Here is a 16,049-nt window from a genome sequence, read left to right on the forward strand (position 1 = left end):
CAGGCCGAGCCTCTGTGGAGTATGTGATTTATGGGAGTTTTTTTTCTTTCTCTCTCTTGCCAATCTCTCCTACTTCTACATGCCCTGAACCTTCCTCCATGGTACAGACAAAGCAACCCTACTGTATGTGCCACGCCCACCAAAGCACCTCAGATAAGCAAGGATATGCTAATTTTATTTTGCAATAGGGACAAGGGACAGAGTATGTTGGGAAGGCTGGTATAATGGGTGGAGTAACCTCGGTCTCTCTCACCACATCACCCCAGGACAGTGTCCCACCCCAAAACACCCATCTGGAAGGGTTGCAGGACAGAGGAACTTTCTTACCCACAGAAGGCAGTTCAGGGAAGCATTATTGGGGAGTCCACTCCTGCATTCCAGCCACAAGAAGGACAGGAGGTGGGGCTGGGTCCCCCTCCCTTCTTTCTTCTGACCAGGGACTTCAGGTCAGCAGAGTGGCCTGTGGGAGGCTGTCGGCTCTGGTGGCTGGTGTCAGGGCATGAAGTTGTCCCACCTGGAGGCCAGGGACAACCTGGCTAGGGACTCGGGCTTGGGCTTGGGCAGGGATCCTGGACAGGGCTTACAGAGGGTGGGAGTGGTAGGGAAGAGCGGGTCTCCAGCAGGCCTCTTCCATGGCTCACGTAGCAGGGACTGACTAAATGATGCCGTACTGAGCCAGCTCATGCAGCTCCAGATGGTTGAAGGCCTCCCAAGGGCAGATGACAGTGATGTCTGCAGGAAAGGTGTGGTTAGAAAGGGCTCCACGACCCCAGCACTGACCACAGCATTCCCTGTGTCCTGCTTTCCACTCCCCAAATAAAAGCCATGTCTGCCTAGGATGGGAGTCTAAACTCTGGTTGCGAATCTTCCTCCTCGGCAGGAAGCACCAACTTTGTCTTCTGGGTCCTGCCTCTAGTAGAGAGGAATGTGGCAGGCCCAAATGGGGAGCTCAAGGACCTTTTGCCGAAGTTGGGGGAATCAGCAAAAGTTTCTCCTGTGCCTAGAGATTCTACCCCCATGGAACAACCCCTCTCAGTGGGATCTGAAGTTTGATGTTGGGAGAGAAACAGAGGACAGGATGGGAATCAGGTTAAGCAATAAAGAGAGGAACCTGGGACCTGTGGGGGTGTGCCTGAGGGATGCAGGGGACTTAGGAGGAATATCCAGAGACAACAATCCTGAGTTGTCTTACCTGTTCCCAGGCCTTCCATTCCAGGGATGTCATCTCCAAACCTGCAAGGACAGAGTGGTCAGGGGTGATGTCTCCAGGTCTAGATCTAGCCACCCATGGAGACCAGACTGAAGGCTTCCTCCCCAACATCTGCTATGGGGCAGGGTCTGGGGGATCCCTTCCACTAACACAGGGCTAGTGTGCTTCCCAGAGATTCACAGGCTGAGGACCAGGAAAGAAAGAGTATGCCCAGGTACACATAGGCAGGCACCAACACAATGTTGCGTGGGTGGATTTGGGCTGTGGGTCTCTACAGGAGAGTGACATGGAATATGTGAGTGAGTGTGAGGGTGCTGTGTGTGTCTCCAGTGTGCAACAGTATTGAGAAGTGGTGGTTTTTTAAGAGGAGTGCCGAGAGACACTTTAAGAGAGTGTTCACAAGGGACCATTGCCATGGACTGATGCCATCCTCACAGGACAGGCTTATAACTCTATAGACAAGGTGGCTATAAGGGAGAGGCTGGTTCCTCTTGGCTTTCTAGTTTTCTCCGTCTCCATATGATCTGGCTCTTTTACCAGCACCCCTGCCACGATTCCATCCTCTAGGCTGTGCCATAGCCACAGGGTCTTTACCCGAGGTCAAACAGTTGAGACCACCTCTCCTGGAACTTTCAACCTCCAAAACAGCGGGCACAACAAATCTTTTCTGCACAAAGTATTCAGCTCCCATTATTTTGTCATAGCAACATAAAACTGGCCAAGACGTTGTCTATCGGTGTTCACATGTAGGTGGTGTCTGTGTGTGCGCAGGTGAATGTGGTGGGTACACACACACATCCCTGAGGAGATTCAGGCAGTCTGCTCTCCAGACCTGCCTGGCTGCATTTACACCTGGAGTAAAGGATGGGCCCTTGGTTCCCCTAAAACTCCTGAGGCCCCAGTTATCAGGAGGAAGACATATGCAAAGAACCATGGCCGGAGACCCACCCCAGCTTCCACCTTGTCCTCCCAGCAGCCTGGGAAGAGTGCTCCTTGTGGGAAAGGCTCCCCTCTGCTGTTAGGCTTACCCTTGGACGCCTTTCTTGGGGGGCTTGCTCTTGAACTGCCTGGTTTGCCGTTGCTTAAACTTAGGTGGTCCTTTCCTGGGGGTAACTGGTCCTCCTATAACCCGTGTGGCTGACCGAATCTCGGCCTTGGGTGGCTCCAGGTTCATGGTGAGGCTGTCAGAGACACTTCAGTGACTTCTGGACTCTGTCAGGCTGGGCTGTACTCCTCATGCAGGCTGGGGCAGACCAGACAGATGGATCCCATTAGCCTTGCTCTTCCCTTCCAACCTTAGGAGCAGAGTGCCTGGGACAGCTGCCTCCATTCCAGAGAGCCACCGCCAGCTCCACCAGGGCTCCCCAGCGCTCTCCTTCTCCTGGTACCATCAGACCCCTCCCACTCCCACTGCTGGCAGCCATACACAACTCATGAACTCCCTTGTGCCCATCCCATACTCCTAACTCATATCAAACACACACACACGCACACGCGCACATGCACAGACACACACAGACACACACAGACACACACACACACACACACACACACACACACGTCCCCAACCAGGGCTTTTTACTCCCTCCCTCCTTCTCATCCGCTGGAATCTGATCCAGCCATATCACTCTGTGAAAAGCCTTCTGAGGACTCCTGGGATGGTAAACAAAGAACACTCCTTCCTGATCCTGCAAGTGCTCCCCACAGCCTCTTACCTTCTCTTCCAGGTGAGCAGCCCCAGGCTGCTTTCACTGGTACCAGGTCCCTTCTCAGGAAGTCCTCCTCTGACTCTACCTCATGTCATTCTGTATTCCAGTCCTAATTTATGTCTTCATATCACATTCTGCTAAATTCCTCATTTATTTACATATGACCCTTTAAGCACGTTTGTTCATATTTATGTACTTGTTGGTTTTGGCTAATATTTGTCCCTTGGGGTTGGACTTGTTGCTGATACTTAATAATAAATGCTCCACAAAGTGGAACACAGAGATGCCCTAAGGAAAGGGCCTGTCTTTGAACCAGAAACAGCTGAACTTGGTACCCCTCACTTTCATGGCTCCGTTTCAGAGGGCCAAGCCAGAAGTAGGTCTCAGGGAGGGCAGTTACACTAGGATTGTTCCCTTAGGCTGCTCACTAGCTCACTGACTTGGGGCTTGTTCTTGGTTAGACATCATCTTAGGGCTCTGGTGAGGCTGAGTTGCCCTCGCTGCCCTGTATCAGGCCACAACCCAGAAGACACTATACAGGATGATCCCTCCTCCTCTTCCTAAGAGCTCTAAGCCCCAGTGACTTTGGCCAAGGACGGCACAGCTTTCTGTAATCCTATTAGCACCCGAAGGAGACTCCTAATCTCCCAGAGTTTCTAGGAAGCTGTATAAACCTCACATGCTGCTGAATACAGGTGACCCAGACAGGAGGTGCTGCCTCAACCCTTAGGCGTCCAAGGACCCTTTTCTGCTCTCTGTCCTATGTGGTATAGTGCCCATCCAGCCTTAAGCCACTGTCAGTGGTCTGCTGGAACATCAAGGCTGAGACTAGTCAGCAGACAGGATGAGTCTGTTGTAGGCAACGTCTCCCTCAATCTCAGTGGCTCCCCTACCCTTCCTAGTTTCAACCTCTATCTTTGAAGTTAGCACCAGCTTAGGAACCAGGACTCAGGAGCTTAGACCAGGCTTCTCAGTCCCTGAGGCATCCATCCCTTACTTCCCAGTGCTAAAACACTTCTCTAGCCAAAGGCCATGAACCCCCAACAGAGCTCCAGTGCTGTCTCCATGGAAACCATGCCTGAGATGCCTAACCCAGACTGACCTAAAGCTGGTGCCATTCAGTTATATGATCAGGTGGCTGGCTTTGGTAAGGCACTACCATTTGATACTGTGGAGAAGCAGAGGAGGTAACTGGCAGAATGTCCTCTCCAAAGGACAGGGAAAGGGGACAGGCGCCTAAAGACTCAAAGCTCAGCAGAGGCAGTAAAAGCCTGTTGGCTTCCCCCAACTCCAGCTCTGAATGAGCAGACATCTGGCTGTCAGAAAGGGCAGTGAGCTGGGTCACTACTCACCAAGCGCTGGACAGGTCTCAGGGAGCCGCAGGTGCCAGTTGGCTGGACCTGGGTCAGCAGAGCACTGGCCTAGGAATTTATCCTTTCCTGGTGAGCAGATTATGACTGTCTTCTCTGATGCTACACTAATGAGATTGCTGGGCCTTGAGGGAGCCACCACTGACTGGGATGCTGGGGGTGGGCGGGAGGGGTCCAGGTGCATCAAGGGCCTGAAGGAAGGACATCCAGTTCCAGAAGGTGGTCAAGAAGGGAAGGAGAAGTATTATCTTCACCAGCTGTGGGACTATGCCTCCAGAAACAACAGGGCATCTTCCAGACAGTTCTTGCCTGGCTTACCCCTCCCTTTCTGTCCCATCTACGAGGAACCTGACTGTGGACCCTGATGCTCTATGTGGCAGCCCCTATTTTTCCCCCTTGCCTTTCAGCCCTGTCTCTTACATTCCAACCCCAAGGCCTCTGCATGTGCCCAGTGTCTTAGGGGCCCTGCAGGCTAGGATAGGACACCTGTTTCAGATCAGCTTTTTTCTCTTTACACTCATTTGTATGTTTGGATAGAATTGGTTCGTTTTTGTTGTTGTTGTTTTGTTTGTTTTTCGAGACAGGGTTTCTCTGTGTAGCTTTGGAGCCTGTTCTGGAACTGGCTCTGTAGACCAGGCTGGCCTTGAACTCACAGAGATCCGCCTGCCTCTGCCTCCCAGGTGCTAGGATTAAAGGTGTGTACCACCACCACCCGGCTAGAAATCGTTTTTTGTTTGTTTTTTTTTTCTTTTCTTTTCTTTTCTTTTTTTAAAGATTTATTTATTATGTATACAGAAGAGGGCACCAGATCTCATTACAGGTGATTGTGAGCCACCATGTGGGTGCCTGGAATTGAACTCAAGACCTCTGGAAGAGCAGTTGGTACTCTTAACCTCTGGGCCATCTCTCCAGCCCCTTGTTTTTCTTTTTAAAGACATGGTCTTGGGGGGAGGACAGGGGAATCCGTGGCTGATATATAAAATTAAATTAAATTATAAAATAAAAAAATTAAAAAATAAAATAAGCCGGGCGGTGGTGGTGCACGCCTTTAATCCCAGCACTTGGGAGGTAGAGGCAGGTGGATCTCTGTGAGTTCAAGGCCAGCCTGGTCTCCAAAGCGAGTTCCAGGAAAGGCACAAAGCTACACAGAGAAACCCTGTCTCGAAAAACCAAAAAAATAAAATAAAATAAAATAAAATAAAGACATGGTCTTATGTAGTCCCATGCTGGTCTCAAACTTTAGGATGGTCTTGAAGTCTTTGTCCTCCTCAGCCCTCCAAGTGTTGGAATTACAAGCATGTGCCAACACAACCAGCTCTGCATGATTTTGTGTTAACCTTTGTCTTCTACTCTGGAGTGGTAGGGGAGGCATGTTATACTGCTAGTGTCTGGTCCACTATGGAGCATTTCACAGATGCATGGTAGTAAGTACCTGGGAATAAAATTGATGGATAGGATAAGATGCAGGCCAGTGTGGCAGAGTCTGAGAACTTAAGTGCCACATACCCAGAAGCAGACGTGGACCCACTGCAAAGGGATGGTCAATGCCTTTTCTTTGAGGGCATCTCATACTGCCTGGCCTTACTGTCAAATCTGGAAATGCTGATTTTTATAGGACTCACGGTGTTAACATTTCCTGGAGATGTGAACAAATGTCTACCTACACTAAGTATGGCCCACTCCTTTAATCCCAATACTCGGGAGACAGAGGCAGGCAGATCTCTGTGCATTCAAGGAGTTCCAGGACAGCCAACGCTACACAGAGAAAACCTGTCTAGAAAAACCAACCTTCTTTTGAACCTCTTTTCAGAAGGAAATGTTTCAATCTACAGTAAATAGCTACACAAAAGTCTAGGATCTAATAGATGTCACTATTATCACGTTTAACTGGGCCCAGACTCTGCTGAGTACTTTGGATGGCATGCATCATCTGTCCAAGATGCCAGCCTAAACTGTCTTCTGTCACCCACTAGCAAATGCCCAGACTTTCTGGTCTTAGTTTTGTCACAGATCTGTGTAAGACACCAAACCTGGAAAAAGCCTTATTTATCAGCTTAAAACCAATAGGAAGTCACTCTATAATCCTAGCTTTCCCCTTAAACAAAGTTAGGTAGGTACAAATACATTTAAGTGGGGGCTGGAGAGATGGCTCAGCGGTTAAGAGCACTGACTGCTCTTCCAGAGGTCCTGAGTCCAATTCCCAGCAACCACATGGTGGCTCACAACCATCTGTAATGAGATCTGGTGCCCTCTTCTGGCCTGCTGTCATATATGCTGTATACATAATAAAAAATAAAATCTTTAAAAAAAAACCACACACACAAATACATATAAGCTCAGCCCTTGCTAGTACCTTGCAGCTGATTCTGGAGCTTGATGTCCCAACTGCATCTAGCAGTATTCAGACCTCTAAGGGAGGACCTACAGGGAAGAAAGAACCCCCTCCCCACACCCCAACCCCCACACCCCCTGACCCAGCAGGAGGCAGGGAGCAGCTAGGCCCCTCTCACATGATGGTTCTCATTTACCACACAGATGGGAACCAGAGCTTACTGTTAGCAGAACATCCCAGGTACACTGGGGTCTGGAGGTGCTCCTGTCACAGGATGTTCAGGGAGATGAGGGTTTTAGTTCATCTTCACCAGTGAGGAAAGCTGTGGCTCCTCAGCAGGGGCACACAGCTAGCCTAGGTATGCTTTCGTTGACAACACAGACAGAGGGACAACACAACTTGGTTGTCACAGAGAATTTATTCAGAGGTGAAGTTGTTACACAATAGTTTCTATTCCTGGTGGACATGTGGAATCTCCCAGACTCAAGAATAAAAGTGGCCCTGCTGCTTCTAAAGGGTGGCACCTGTCTACAGCGAGGAGTCCCAGGTAAACTGGCTCAGCTTCTACTCTGTGTGCGGAGCCGGATCTCCATTCTGAGGAAGGCCTTGAGGTTCTCATCAGTCACATGCTCCTCTAGAGTGGCCAGGGCCTTCTCCCCACCATCCTGGTAATGCCTCAGCAGAGCTTCTGCATAATCTACCCACACACAGTTAGGACAGCCACTCATGCAGCAGTTTGTGGGAGGCTGGAGCTCAGGTGACAGAGAGTCCGGGGGTTTTATGAGGTTCTCCGGGGGCTGGGAGGCCTTTGGCTTCCTGTCATCCTCTGCACCTTCCCTGTGGTCCATCCCCAACTTTCTGCAGCTATCAGAGGCTTGCACTGGAGCATGGTGTCTGTGGAGAACACTGTGTCTTCCTCGGGGAAGACTCTGGCAGCAGTCCCAGCCGGAGAACTGTTGTGTCCCCTGTGAACATGGGATAATCAGTATGACTCTCCCGGAAGCTGGGAAGGCATTGGGAATGTTTAGTCTTTCTAGCACTGGACCAGTGGCTCAACGTCCTTCTCAACCTCCTCACTTCCTGCAGGACCGTAGACAAGTTATTATAGTTCACTTCTGTGTACTGTTTCCCTGTCTGTGAAATGGACGTATTGGTTGGTATGAGAAGACATTTAAGGGCCTGGTTCAGTGCCAGGCACTGGGCCTGAGCTCCAAACGACTGCAGGAGGAACAGCTCTAGATCAGACGACTAGATCGATGACTGATCGTGGACAGGAGGAGGCGAAGGCCACAGAGCCGGCTGACCCTCACCAGCCAGTTTTAACTAAGCACGTCTCCTCTGACCGTTCTGACTATCTATCCGCACCCTCCTCAGTCCTGCATCTCCCTTCCATCATTTCACAAGAGAAGCTCAAAGCATATCGGGTCACCCCGTTCTCCGCCTCTAACGCCTCAAAGACACTTGGGTCTGACATTCACCCGTGACCCGGTCACTAGGTACTCTTGCAATTTACGTGCCCGCTAACTCGTCTGGGGCCCAAAACTGAAGAAAGCTCTCAGTGAGCTCGCTGACCGTGACTCCTCCAAGGGCGGGCTGGCCTCCCAGACTTGGGACACCCCGGCTGTGCGAAAGGCTTCTGGCCACCCAGCTGGGGCACTGCGGCCCACTCGGCCCGCGAGTACTTGCCCAGTAGCAGAGCTCAGTTCCCACCCGGCCTCGCCGGGACAGGCTCTGCAGCAGTATTCCCATAGCTGGTGCAGACGCTGAGGCCAATGAATTTGGGAAGGAGCGCAGGAAGCGGAAGTGATGCTCATAGGGCGGGGTCTTGCAAGAGGGCGGAAATGGCTTCGTGCTGGGAGCTCCTGGAGTAATAATGGCAGGGTCTGGACGTGCAGCCGTGGCAACCGCCCGGTCGGCGGGTCTTGGAGGCTCGGGACAGCCGCACGCGCGGCGGCAGCAGCAGTCGCAGGGACAGCAGCGCTCGGCCTCACGGCCCGGACAGCGCAGGTGGGTGCGGTCCCCAGGATCGGACTCAGCTGGGAGCTTCTCTACATAACTCAGGCCAGGCCCGTTCTCAGCCATGTGTTGAATGAACGGTGTCTCAAGTTTCTTGTGCGGCACGTTCCGGGTATGAGGCCATGGCTGCTGCCTCCCTGGGCTTTCGTAGCACCTTTTGCTTTTTAGCAAGCTGAGAAGATCCAGTTCAAGGCAGCCTGGGTCAAGGGTGAGGAGAGGACCGTCTGTTCATGGCCCCAGCACGGCTTCTTTACAGGCGTAATAATCCTTATTTTGTTTCTGCTTATGTTGTACTAGGGAAGGGTCTCATTCCTGGGTTATCTTTCCAGCAAAGAAAAGAAGAAAGTGAATTGCAAGCCCAAGAACCAAGATGAGCAAGAAATCCCTTTCCGACTCCGAGAGATTATGAGGAGCCGACAGGAGATGAAAAAGGCGCTCAGTAACAAGAAGAGAAAGAAGGAGGGTATGTACAGCCCTTGCTAGGTGCCAGCATAGCTTTGTACCCATCCAGTTGCCCAAAGACTTAGAGGTGTTTGAGGCAGGGGTGCAGAGTATGGGAAGGAGCACTGAGGGGAGGACGGCGGAGCCCTGAGGGGAGGACAGCGGAGCCCTGAGGGGAGGACGGCGCAGCACAGACTTGACAGCAGTCTCTTCTGTAATTCACCACGCTTGGACTTTTGAGATTTTTTAAATTATGTACAGGCAAGTGTGACTGGTCGGGAGGAATGTGCGTGCAGTTGCTAGCAGAGGCCAGGAGAGGGTGTTGGATCTCCTTGACCAAACCCAGGTCCTTGAGGTGTACATATTCTTAATGGCTGAGCTATCTCTCCAATGGAACTGGTGTGTTTTTTTTTCCGGAAACAGGGTTTCTCAGTGTATCCCTGGCTTTCCTGGAACTTGTTTTGTAGAACAGGCTGGCCTTGAATTGAGGGAAATCCTCCTGCCTCTGCCTCCAGAGTGGCTGGGATTAAAGATCAGGTTTTGTTTTTGTTTTTTTTCGAGATAGGGTTTCTCTGTGTAGCAGTCTTGGCTGTTCTAGTACTCCATTTGTAGACCAGGCTGGCCTCAGACTCACAGAGATCCACTTGCCTCTGCCTCCTGAGTGCTGGATTACAGGTGTGCACTCCTGTAATGCTGGAACTCTGGTTTCTTTGTTCACCTGTGTTGGCAGTGGACATCTTTGACAGGAGCCAGTGGTCATGAGATCACATCTGTAGGGTTGCTCTGAACTGAACATTTTAGATCTCTGCTTGTCCTTAAGCCTGGCCTTCCCTTCTTGTTGCTGTGGGAGGGAAATGGTCATGGGCTGCTTACCTGTCACCAGCCACTGTCCTGGGCATCGTCTTACACCTACTCTGGGTGTCCTTTGTCCTCAGCCCAGGTGGCTTTCAGGAAGACCTTGGAAAAGGAAGCAAAGGGAGAAGAGCCAGACATCATTGTCCCCAAGTTCAAGCAAAGGAAGGGAGAGTCTGATGTGGCCTACATCCAGCGCATGGAGCAGGAGGCCCAGCATGTGCTGTTCCTTAGCAAGAACCAGGCCACTCGGCAGCCAGAGGTGCAGGCAGCTCCCAAGAAGGAGAAGTCCGAACGGAAGAAAGCGTGAGTTGAACCTGGAGCCCCAGGGCTGTGGGTTCTGGTGACAGGAAGAACTGGACAGGAAGGGCACTTGAATGCCTTGGGTGGAAAAAGATAAACTTGCTGTCTGCTACAGGAGAACTTACTGGATGCTAAGACATTATCCCCAAGGAACTCACCCTGTGGAATGGCCCCTGTGAGGCTGGCATGCAGCCTGTCACCTGCTCTGTAGTGGGTTATGCAGCCTGTCACCTGCTCTGTAGTGGGTTATGCAGCCTGTCACCTGCTCTGAAGTGGGTTATGCAGCCTGTCACCTGCTCTGAAGTGGGTTATGTAGCCTGTCACCTGCTTTGTAGTGGGTTCATCTCTAGTGTTCCTCTTGGTTTTCTAAGAGACTTGAGTCTGTCTCGTTTGTGCAAGTTCTGTGTGGTCTTGGCCTGGTGTCCTTGACGGTAAAGAAGAGTTAATGCCACTGTCACGATGGTCAGCCATGCTCTGTATCATCCATAGGGATGGTGTCCAAGGATGGAAGCCCGCCACAAGCTTGAGTCCCCCAACTTACTCAGTCACCTCCTGCCCAGGCTGCCCCTGGCTTGTGTGCAGGCAAAAAAAAAAAAAAAAAAAAAAGTATTTACTTATTTATTTATATGCACGAACCACAACTTTCAGGAAGAATCAGCCCAGAATTGCTTTCTTACTTTCTTTTTCTTTTCTTTTCTTTTTTTTTTTTTTTTAAGTGTTTTTGAGACAGGGTTTCACTGTAGCCCTGGCTGTCCTAGAACGAATTCTGTATACCAGGGTGGCCTGGAACTCAGAGATCTGCCTGGCTCAGCCTGGGCTTTCATTGAAGTTGAAGAAAAATTCCAACCATGCATGGGTGGCTCATGCCTATAATTCCAAGATCCAGGAGGCTGAGGTTTGGGGCCTGCTGTGAGTTCAGGCCAGACAGGGTCTCAAACAAAAAGATGACCAACAAAAATGGCTACGTTGCCTACTTTTTCTCCTCACTAGTACAGGAAACGTGTCCTTTTTATTCTGATGAGATTGCTTTCTACTTCCTTCTAGTATTATAGTTACATGAACCAAAGCCCAGTCTAAAGCCGCAGTAGTCTCCAAATGCTCACAGAGGTATGGTGTGAGCAGGGTGGAGGTGGCACCCACCTTTAATCCCAGCACTCAGGAGGCAGAGCCAGGTTGGATCTCTGTGAGTTCAAGGCCAGCCTGATCTACAGAGCGAGTTCCAGGATAGGCTCCAAAGCTACACAGAGAAACCCTGTCTCGAACAAAAAAAAAAGAAAAAGAGGTGTGGTGTGTCACACATACAGTACTTTGCAAGGCCCTTTTGACCCAGTCTCACAACTGACATTCAATATGGAGTGCATTGTTCCAGGTAGACAGCCCATGGCTCCTAGCAGTGTGGCCATGCTCATTGTAAGGTACTTAGCCACATCCTTGCCATCCTTTTGACAACCCAGAATGTCTAGGCTTTATCATTGTTCCTTGGAGCTGAGAACTGCTGACTGGTATAGCTGAAAGTTTTCCTGTGTTCCACCCGGTCTGCAGCCGCTCAGACCCAAGTAAACACACAGAGGCTTATATTAATTAAAACTGCTCAGCCATTAGCTCAGGCCTACCACCGACTAGCCCTTACACCGAAACTCAGCCCATTTCTGTTAATCTATATGTTGTCATGTGTTCCGTGGCTTTTCCTGTGTGCCATTACATGCTGCTCCCTGGACAGCAGGCTGGCGTCTCCTGCTCAGCCTTCCATGTCCCAGAATTCTCCTTGCCTGCTTATCCTGCCTTTACTTGCTGCCTGGCCACTGGCCAATCAGTGTTTTATTAAACCAGTGTACAAAAGCATTATCCCACAGCATTGGGAAGCCTGTTGGGTGCAGAGCATGGGTTTGCCTCCCAGCTCCACATCTTGCAGTCCTTGAGAGCAGGCTGACCTTTGCTGCCCCTAAGATGGAACAAGAGCTTAGGAGTCTGAAAAGCATGTACTTCTGCCCAGGTTTCAGAAGCGGCGACTTGAAAAAGCCCAGAAGAAAAAGGAGGCACGAGCAGTGGAGAGACTGGAGCAGGAGCTGCTCAAAGGTAGCTCTTCCCCTAGGAGGCACAGAAGCTGCAGTCCCCTTAGGGCCCCACCTGGTCTTTCCCTTAGATCTCCTTGGGGCACCTGTGGACTCTCCCAGGCTCATCACTAGTGGGCCAGTGGTTGAGTGAGTTCTGAAGCCCCCAAGAAAGGGAGGGTGGGTGGTGAGCCAGAAATGGCTCGGGCTCTGTCAACAGCGGCTTCTGGTCACTGTCTTTGCAGACACTGTGAAGTTTGGAGACGTTGTGCTACAGCCCCCAGAGCTGACAGTCCAGCCTAGAAGGAGCACGAGCAGAGATGCGGTATGTGGGGACCAAGTAATGCAGGGAGCGGGGATCGGCAGGGTCCTTCCTGTTTCTGCTGGGGAACAAGCGTCCTGGCCCAAGAGCTTCTTTAAGGACTGTGAGCTGCTGCACCGGCCAAAGCCCTCTGCCATCTTTTCCAGCTCAGCTTGTGCCACAACGTTCTCTTTCCTCAGCCTGGCAAGAAACCGCTAATGCTAAAGATGCTTTTGGGCCCTGGTGGTGTGTCCCTGACTCCAGCCACCTCACTGGCCCGCCAGCGGATCCTGGGGGAAGAGCGGGAACGTGCTGTGCAGGCTTACAGAGCCCTGAAGAAGCTGCAGCGACAGGAAGTGACGCCTGCCCAGCCACCTGGCAGCTCTTCTCAGAGGAAGCTCCAAACTTGTCTGTGATTCAGAGACCCAAGGGTGCAATCCCCTGGAAACTGGCCTGGGAGCTGCTAGACCTGGAAAGGGAAAGACAGCAGATGCTTTCTCTGGATAGGGGCCTGAGCATAAGCTTTCAGTATGGGGATGGGGTGTTTCATTATGGGGATGGGTGCTTCCCTTTCCCCTTCCCCTTTTAAGATCATCCTTCTCAGAGTGACCACCCAGGAATCCCGTCCCGTACAGGGCACGTTTCCGCAGCACTTGCCTGGGGCACAGAGGGAAGGGCTGGTGTTTCCCTGAGCCTACCTTCATTCTGACACAAGACTCAGGGAAGACAAGCCGGGACCACTGCAGAAAGGACTCAATTCCTAATCCAGCTGATTACTGAAGCTGCTGATGAAGGTCAGCCTTGTGTCTTAAGAGGTTCCCCGGGTTCAGTGCAATGCAAGGCAGGGACGGGGCAAAGCAGGTTAACAGGACCGTGGAAGGGCAGGTGTATCAGTCAGGTGCCTGGCAGTCAGCACCTTATTTGCCTGCAGGGGTCTGTACAAGAGGCCAGAGCCCCAGTCTAGGTTTGGTTTGGATAGAGATGGGGTGTCGGTACTGGCTGAGCACCTTGAGGTATACACATAGCCAGGTTTCAGTGGTAGGAAGGGCAGAGGGGTTATACCAAGAAAGTAGGAACAGGTTCATGTCCTGCATAACAGTACTCTGGGAAATAGGGCAGTGTAGCTAGAGTTTTTCTGCCTTGCCCACAGTCAGGACAAATCTTTGTCACCTGCCAGTCCCACAGCCGCTCAGACCCAACCAAGTAAACACAGAGACTTACATTGCTTACAAACTGTATGGCTGTGGCAGGTTTTTTGCTAACTGTTCTTATACCTTAAATTAATTCATTTCCATAAATCTATACCTTGCCACGTGGCTCTTGGCTTACCGGCGTCTTTACATGCTGCTTGTCATGGCGGCGGCTGGCAGTGACTCCTTCCGCCTTCCTGTTCTTTCTTTTCTCCTCTGTTAGTCCCGCCTATACTTCCTGCCTAGCCACTGGCCAATCAGTGTTTTATTTATTGACCAATCAGAGTAATTTGACATACAGACCATCCCACAGCAGGGCAGGCCTTCTGAGAGGACCAGGGTTGGAATCTGGTTGAGCATGTCTCCCATAGTACCAAAAGAGGGAGTACTTGATACTAAACTCATCTAAACCTCAGGAGTGTGGTACCACCCAATAATCCTGACACCTAGGAGGTAGAGGTGGAAGAATTGGGAGTTCAAAGCCAGTCTTGACTACATGAGACAGTATTTAAAACAACAACAACAACAAAAAAAAAAAACCAGCAGCAATAAAAAACACATGTAGACATCAAAAGAGCTAGGCTTGGGCCCTGCTGGGGAGGCACAGTCTGATTAAATTTGCTGTCTTTGAAGTCTGGACCGTTGCTCTCTGACGCATGACTCAGTCCCAGTCAGTGCAGGTCAGTGTGACTGGGGATGAGTGCTTAGACACAGCACCCAACAGTAGCACTGGCCACTTATCTCCCACTAAGTATCCGGACTAGAGACAGGGCCCAGAGCCACTGTTACTAGAACTGCAGTCGCTGCAGCTTCTTTTCTGTTCTTTCCAGAAGCAGTGTCATCATCCACTTAAAGCACAATTGGCCAATTCTGTGAACTGCAGTAAAGTCAAGTCTGGGTAACTCTCTCTTACCCATATGTACCTTTGGTATGTCTTTAAAGAAGCTCACACCTATGCTTTCAGGTATTTTTATTTTTTTTGTTTTTTCTAGACAGGGTTTCTCTGTGTAGTTTTGGTGCCTATTCTGGATCTCACCCTGTAGACCAGGCTGGCCTCGAACTCACAGAGATCTGCCTTCCAAGTACTGGAATTAAGGCATGTGCGACCACTGCCCAGCGGTATTACTTTTAAAAAAGATTTATTTATCACATATACAGTCTTCTGCATGCAGGAATGCCTGCATGCCAGCAGAGGGCACCAGATCTCATTATAGATGGTTGTGAGCCATCTTGTGGTTGCTGGGAACTGAACTTGCAAGAGCAGGCAGCACTTTCAACCCCTGAGCCGTTTCTCCAGCCCCTCAGGTATTCTCTTTTAGGTGCTTTTCTTTCTCAGAATACCTATAGTAAATCTCTGGTTTAAAATCTCTGCTTTATCACAAAAGGATTGTTTACCTGTGCTTAAGCCTTCTCAAATGGATCTTGGACCTAATGATGGTATGGAGCCACCTGTCTAGTATGGTCTTCCCATTCTTCCCACTTCTGCTGTGGAAGACCATAAGGCAGCTCTTGCTCCTTGCCTACTCCAAGGTCAGGCCTGGACTTTGCTACCATTTTGGACTCCTGACTCTTTCAGAGCAGCACTCTTTAAATATTAACAGGTAGGCTGGGGCATCACCACTGTTGCCTCAGTGACTGACTAGGTACTGACATGTAAAGGTAGAACACCCCTGGGGGTCCCCAGACCTCCCCACTTTGTCCTGATTGAAAACCAAGCACCTTGATCTTAGTAACTGGCTACAGGTTCTTTTCAGCAGATTTTTTTTTTTTTTTTTTTTTCGAGACAGGGTTTCTCTGTGTAGCTTTGCGCCTTTCCTGGAACTCACTTGGTAGCCCAGGCTAGCCTCGAACTCACAAAGATCCGCCTGGCTCTGCCTCCCGAGTGCTGGGATTAAAGGCGTGCGCCACCACCGCCCGGCTCTTTTCAGCAGATTTAAGCCCAAATCGGGCACTTCAAGCTGATCAGACTGATGCGTGGGTCAACCCACTAAGTATTCTCTACCAAGCTGATCTAAGATGACGAGTCCTGGCCCAATGGACCCACCCCTGTGCCATCTGTGCCTCTTACTGCTCACCCGTGGGAACTCCTACCCCTGTGCGTGTCTTTGAGCAATAAAAGTTCACTGAACAAATGAATCAATGAAAACACTTGTTTCTGGTGAAGTAAACCCCCCCCCCCCATCTTTTTGTTTTTTTTGAGACTGTTTGTGTAGACCATAATGGCCTGGAACCAGATCCTCCTGCCTCTGCCTCCCAAGAAATGTTCCACCACAC

The 16,049-nt window shown here is 50.7% G+C and overlaps 3 protein-coding genes across 9 annotated transcripts; 1 reads left to right on the forward strand and 2 right to left on the reverse strand.

Annotated features, from left to right (window-relative positions):
- Window positions 1-154: 154 nt before the first annotated feature.
- Pde6g (phosphodiesterase 6G) lies at window positions 155-8,405 on the reverse strand. 3 transcript variants are annotated; one of them, XM_076543928.1, is made up of 4 exons: window positions 8,308-8,405; window positions 2,239-2,453; window positions 1,193-1,233; window positions 155-732 (listed from the first exon to the last, which is right to left on the reverse strand). In XM_076543928.1, exons 2-4 carry the CDS (start codon window positions 2,382-2,384, stop codon window positions 656-658), a joined length of 264 nt encoding a protein of 87 aa, XP_076400043.1. In that variant the 5' UTR covers window positions 2,385-2,453; window positions 8,308-8,405; the 3' UTR covers window positions 155-655. The 3 variants fall into 3 exon arrangements, with proteins under 3 accessions (XP_076400043.1, XP_015861709.1, XP_042139219.1); XM_016006223.3 differs by lacking the exon at window positions 8,308-8,405 and adding an exon at window positions 6,843-7,027; XM_042283285.2 differs by lacking the exon at window positions 8,308-8,405 and adding an exon at window positions 2,926-3,063.
- Oxld1 (oxidoreductase like domain containing 1) lies at window positions 7,021-8,441 on the reverse strand. Of its 2 annotated transcripts, none has more exons than XM_042283279.2 (2): window positions 8,308-8,441; window positions 7,021-7,586 (listed from the first exon to the last, which is right to left on the reverse strand). In XM_042283279.2, the coding sequence occupies exons 1-2, from the start codon at window positions 8,368-8,370 to the stop codon at window positions 7,179-7,181; spliced, it is 471 nt and encodes a 156-aa protein (XP_042139213.1). In that variant the 5' UTR covers window positions 8,371-8,441; the 3' UTR covers window positions 7,021-7,178. The 2 variants fall into 2 exon arrangements, with proteins under 2 accessions (XP_042139213.1, XP_006987749.1); XM_006987687.3 differs by having other exon boundaries at window positions 8,194-8,370.
- Window positions 8,442-8,494: 53 nt separating this feature from the next.
- Window positions 8,495-15,921, forward strand: Ccdc137 (coiled-coil domain containing 137). 4 transcript variants are annotated; one of them, XR_006075088.2, is made up of 7 exons: window positions 8,495-8,628; window positions 8,967-9,100; window positions 10,014-10,236; window positions 12,227-12,309; window positions 12,530-12,609; window positions 14,606-14,739; window positions 15,707-15,921. XR_006075088.2 is itself a non-coding variant. In XM_042283282.2 (6 exons), exons 1-6 carry the CDS (start codon window positions 8,495-8,497, stop codon window positions 14,675-14,677), a joined length of 723 nt encoding a protein of 240 aa, XP_042139216.1. In that variant the 3' UTR covers window positions 14,678-14,825. The 4 variants fall into 4 exon arrangements, 3 of the variants coding, with proteins under 3 accessions (XP_042139216.1, XP_006987750.1, XP_076400041.1); XM_042283282.2 differs by lacking the exon at window positions 15,707-15,921 and having other exon boundaries at window positions 14,609-14,825; XM_006987688.4 differs by lacking the exons at window positions 14,606-14,739; window positions 15,707-15,921 and adding an exon at window positions 12,786-13,901.
- Window positions 15,922-16,049: the final 128 nt, after the last annotated feature.

This window comes from Peromyscus maniculatus, chromosome 8 (assembly GCF_049852395.1).
Source record: "Peromyscus maniculatus bairdii isolate BWxNUB_F1_BW_parent chromosome 8, HU_Pman_BW_mat_3.1, whole genome shotgun sequence".
Taxonomy (NCBI): Eukaryota; Metazoa; Chordata; class Mammalia; order Rodentia; family Cricetidae; genus Peromyscus; species Peromyscus maniculatus.

Coding starts and splice junctions, on each gene's coding strand:
- Pde6g (XM_076543928.1), bottom strand. CDS start 2,384: ATGAACCTGGAGCCACCCAAGGCCGAGATTCGGTCAGCCACACGGGTT. Junction 1,234..2,238: donor CCCAAGAAAGGCGTCCAAGG/GTAAGCCTAACA, acceptor CTGTCCTTGCAG/GTTTGGAGATGACATCCCTG. Junction 733..1,192: donor AATGGAAGGCCTGGGAACAG/GTAAGACAACTC, acceptor CCTTTCCTGCAG/ACATCACTGTCATCTGCCCT.
- Oxld1 (XM_006987687.3), bottom strand. CDS start 8,370: ATGGGAATACTGCTGCAGAGCCTGTCCCGGCGAGGCCGGGTGGGAACT. Junction 7,587..8,193: donor CCGCCCTTGGAGGAGTCACG/GTCAGCGAGCTC, acceptor CCATGTTCACAG/GGGACACAACAGTTCTCCGG.
- Ccdc137 (XM_076543926.1), top strand. CDS start 8,495: ATGGCAGGGTCTGGACGTGCAGCCGTGGCAACCGCCCGGTCGGCGGGT. Junction 9,101..10,013: donor CAAGAAGAGAAAGAAGGAGG/GTATGTACAGCC, acceptor CTTTGTCCTCAG/CCCAGGTGGCTTTCAGGAAG. Junction 10,237..12,226: donor AAGTCCGAACGGAAGAAAGC/GTGAGTTGAACC, acceptor ACTTCTGCCCAG/GTTTCAGAAGCGGCGACTTG.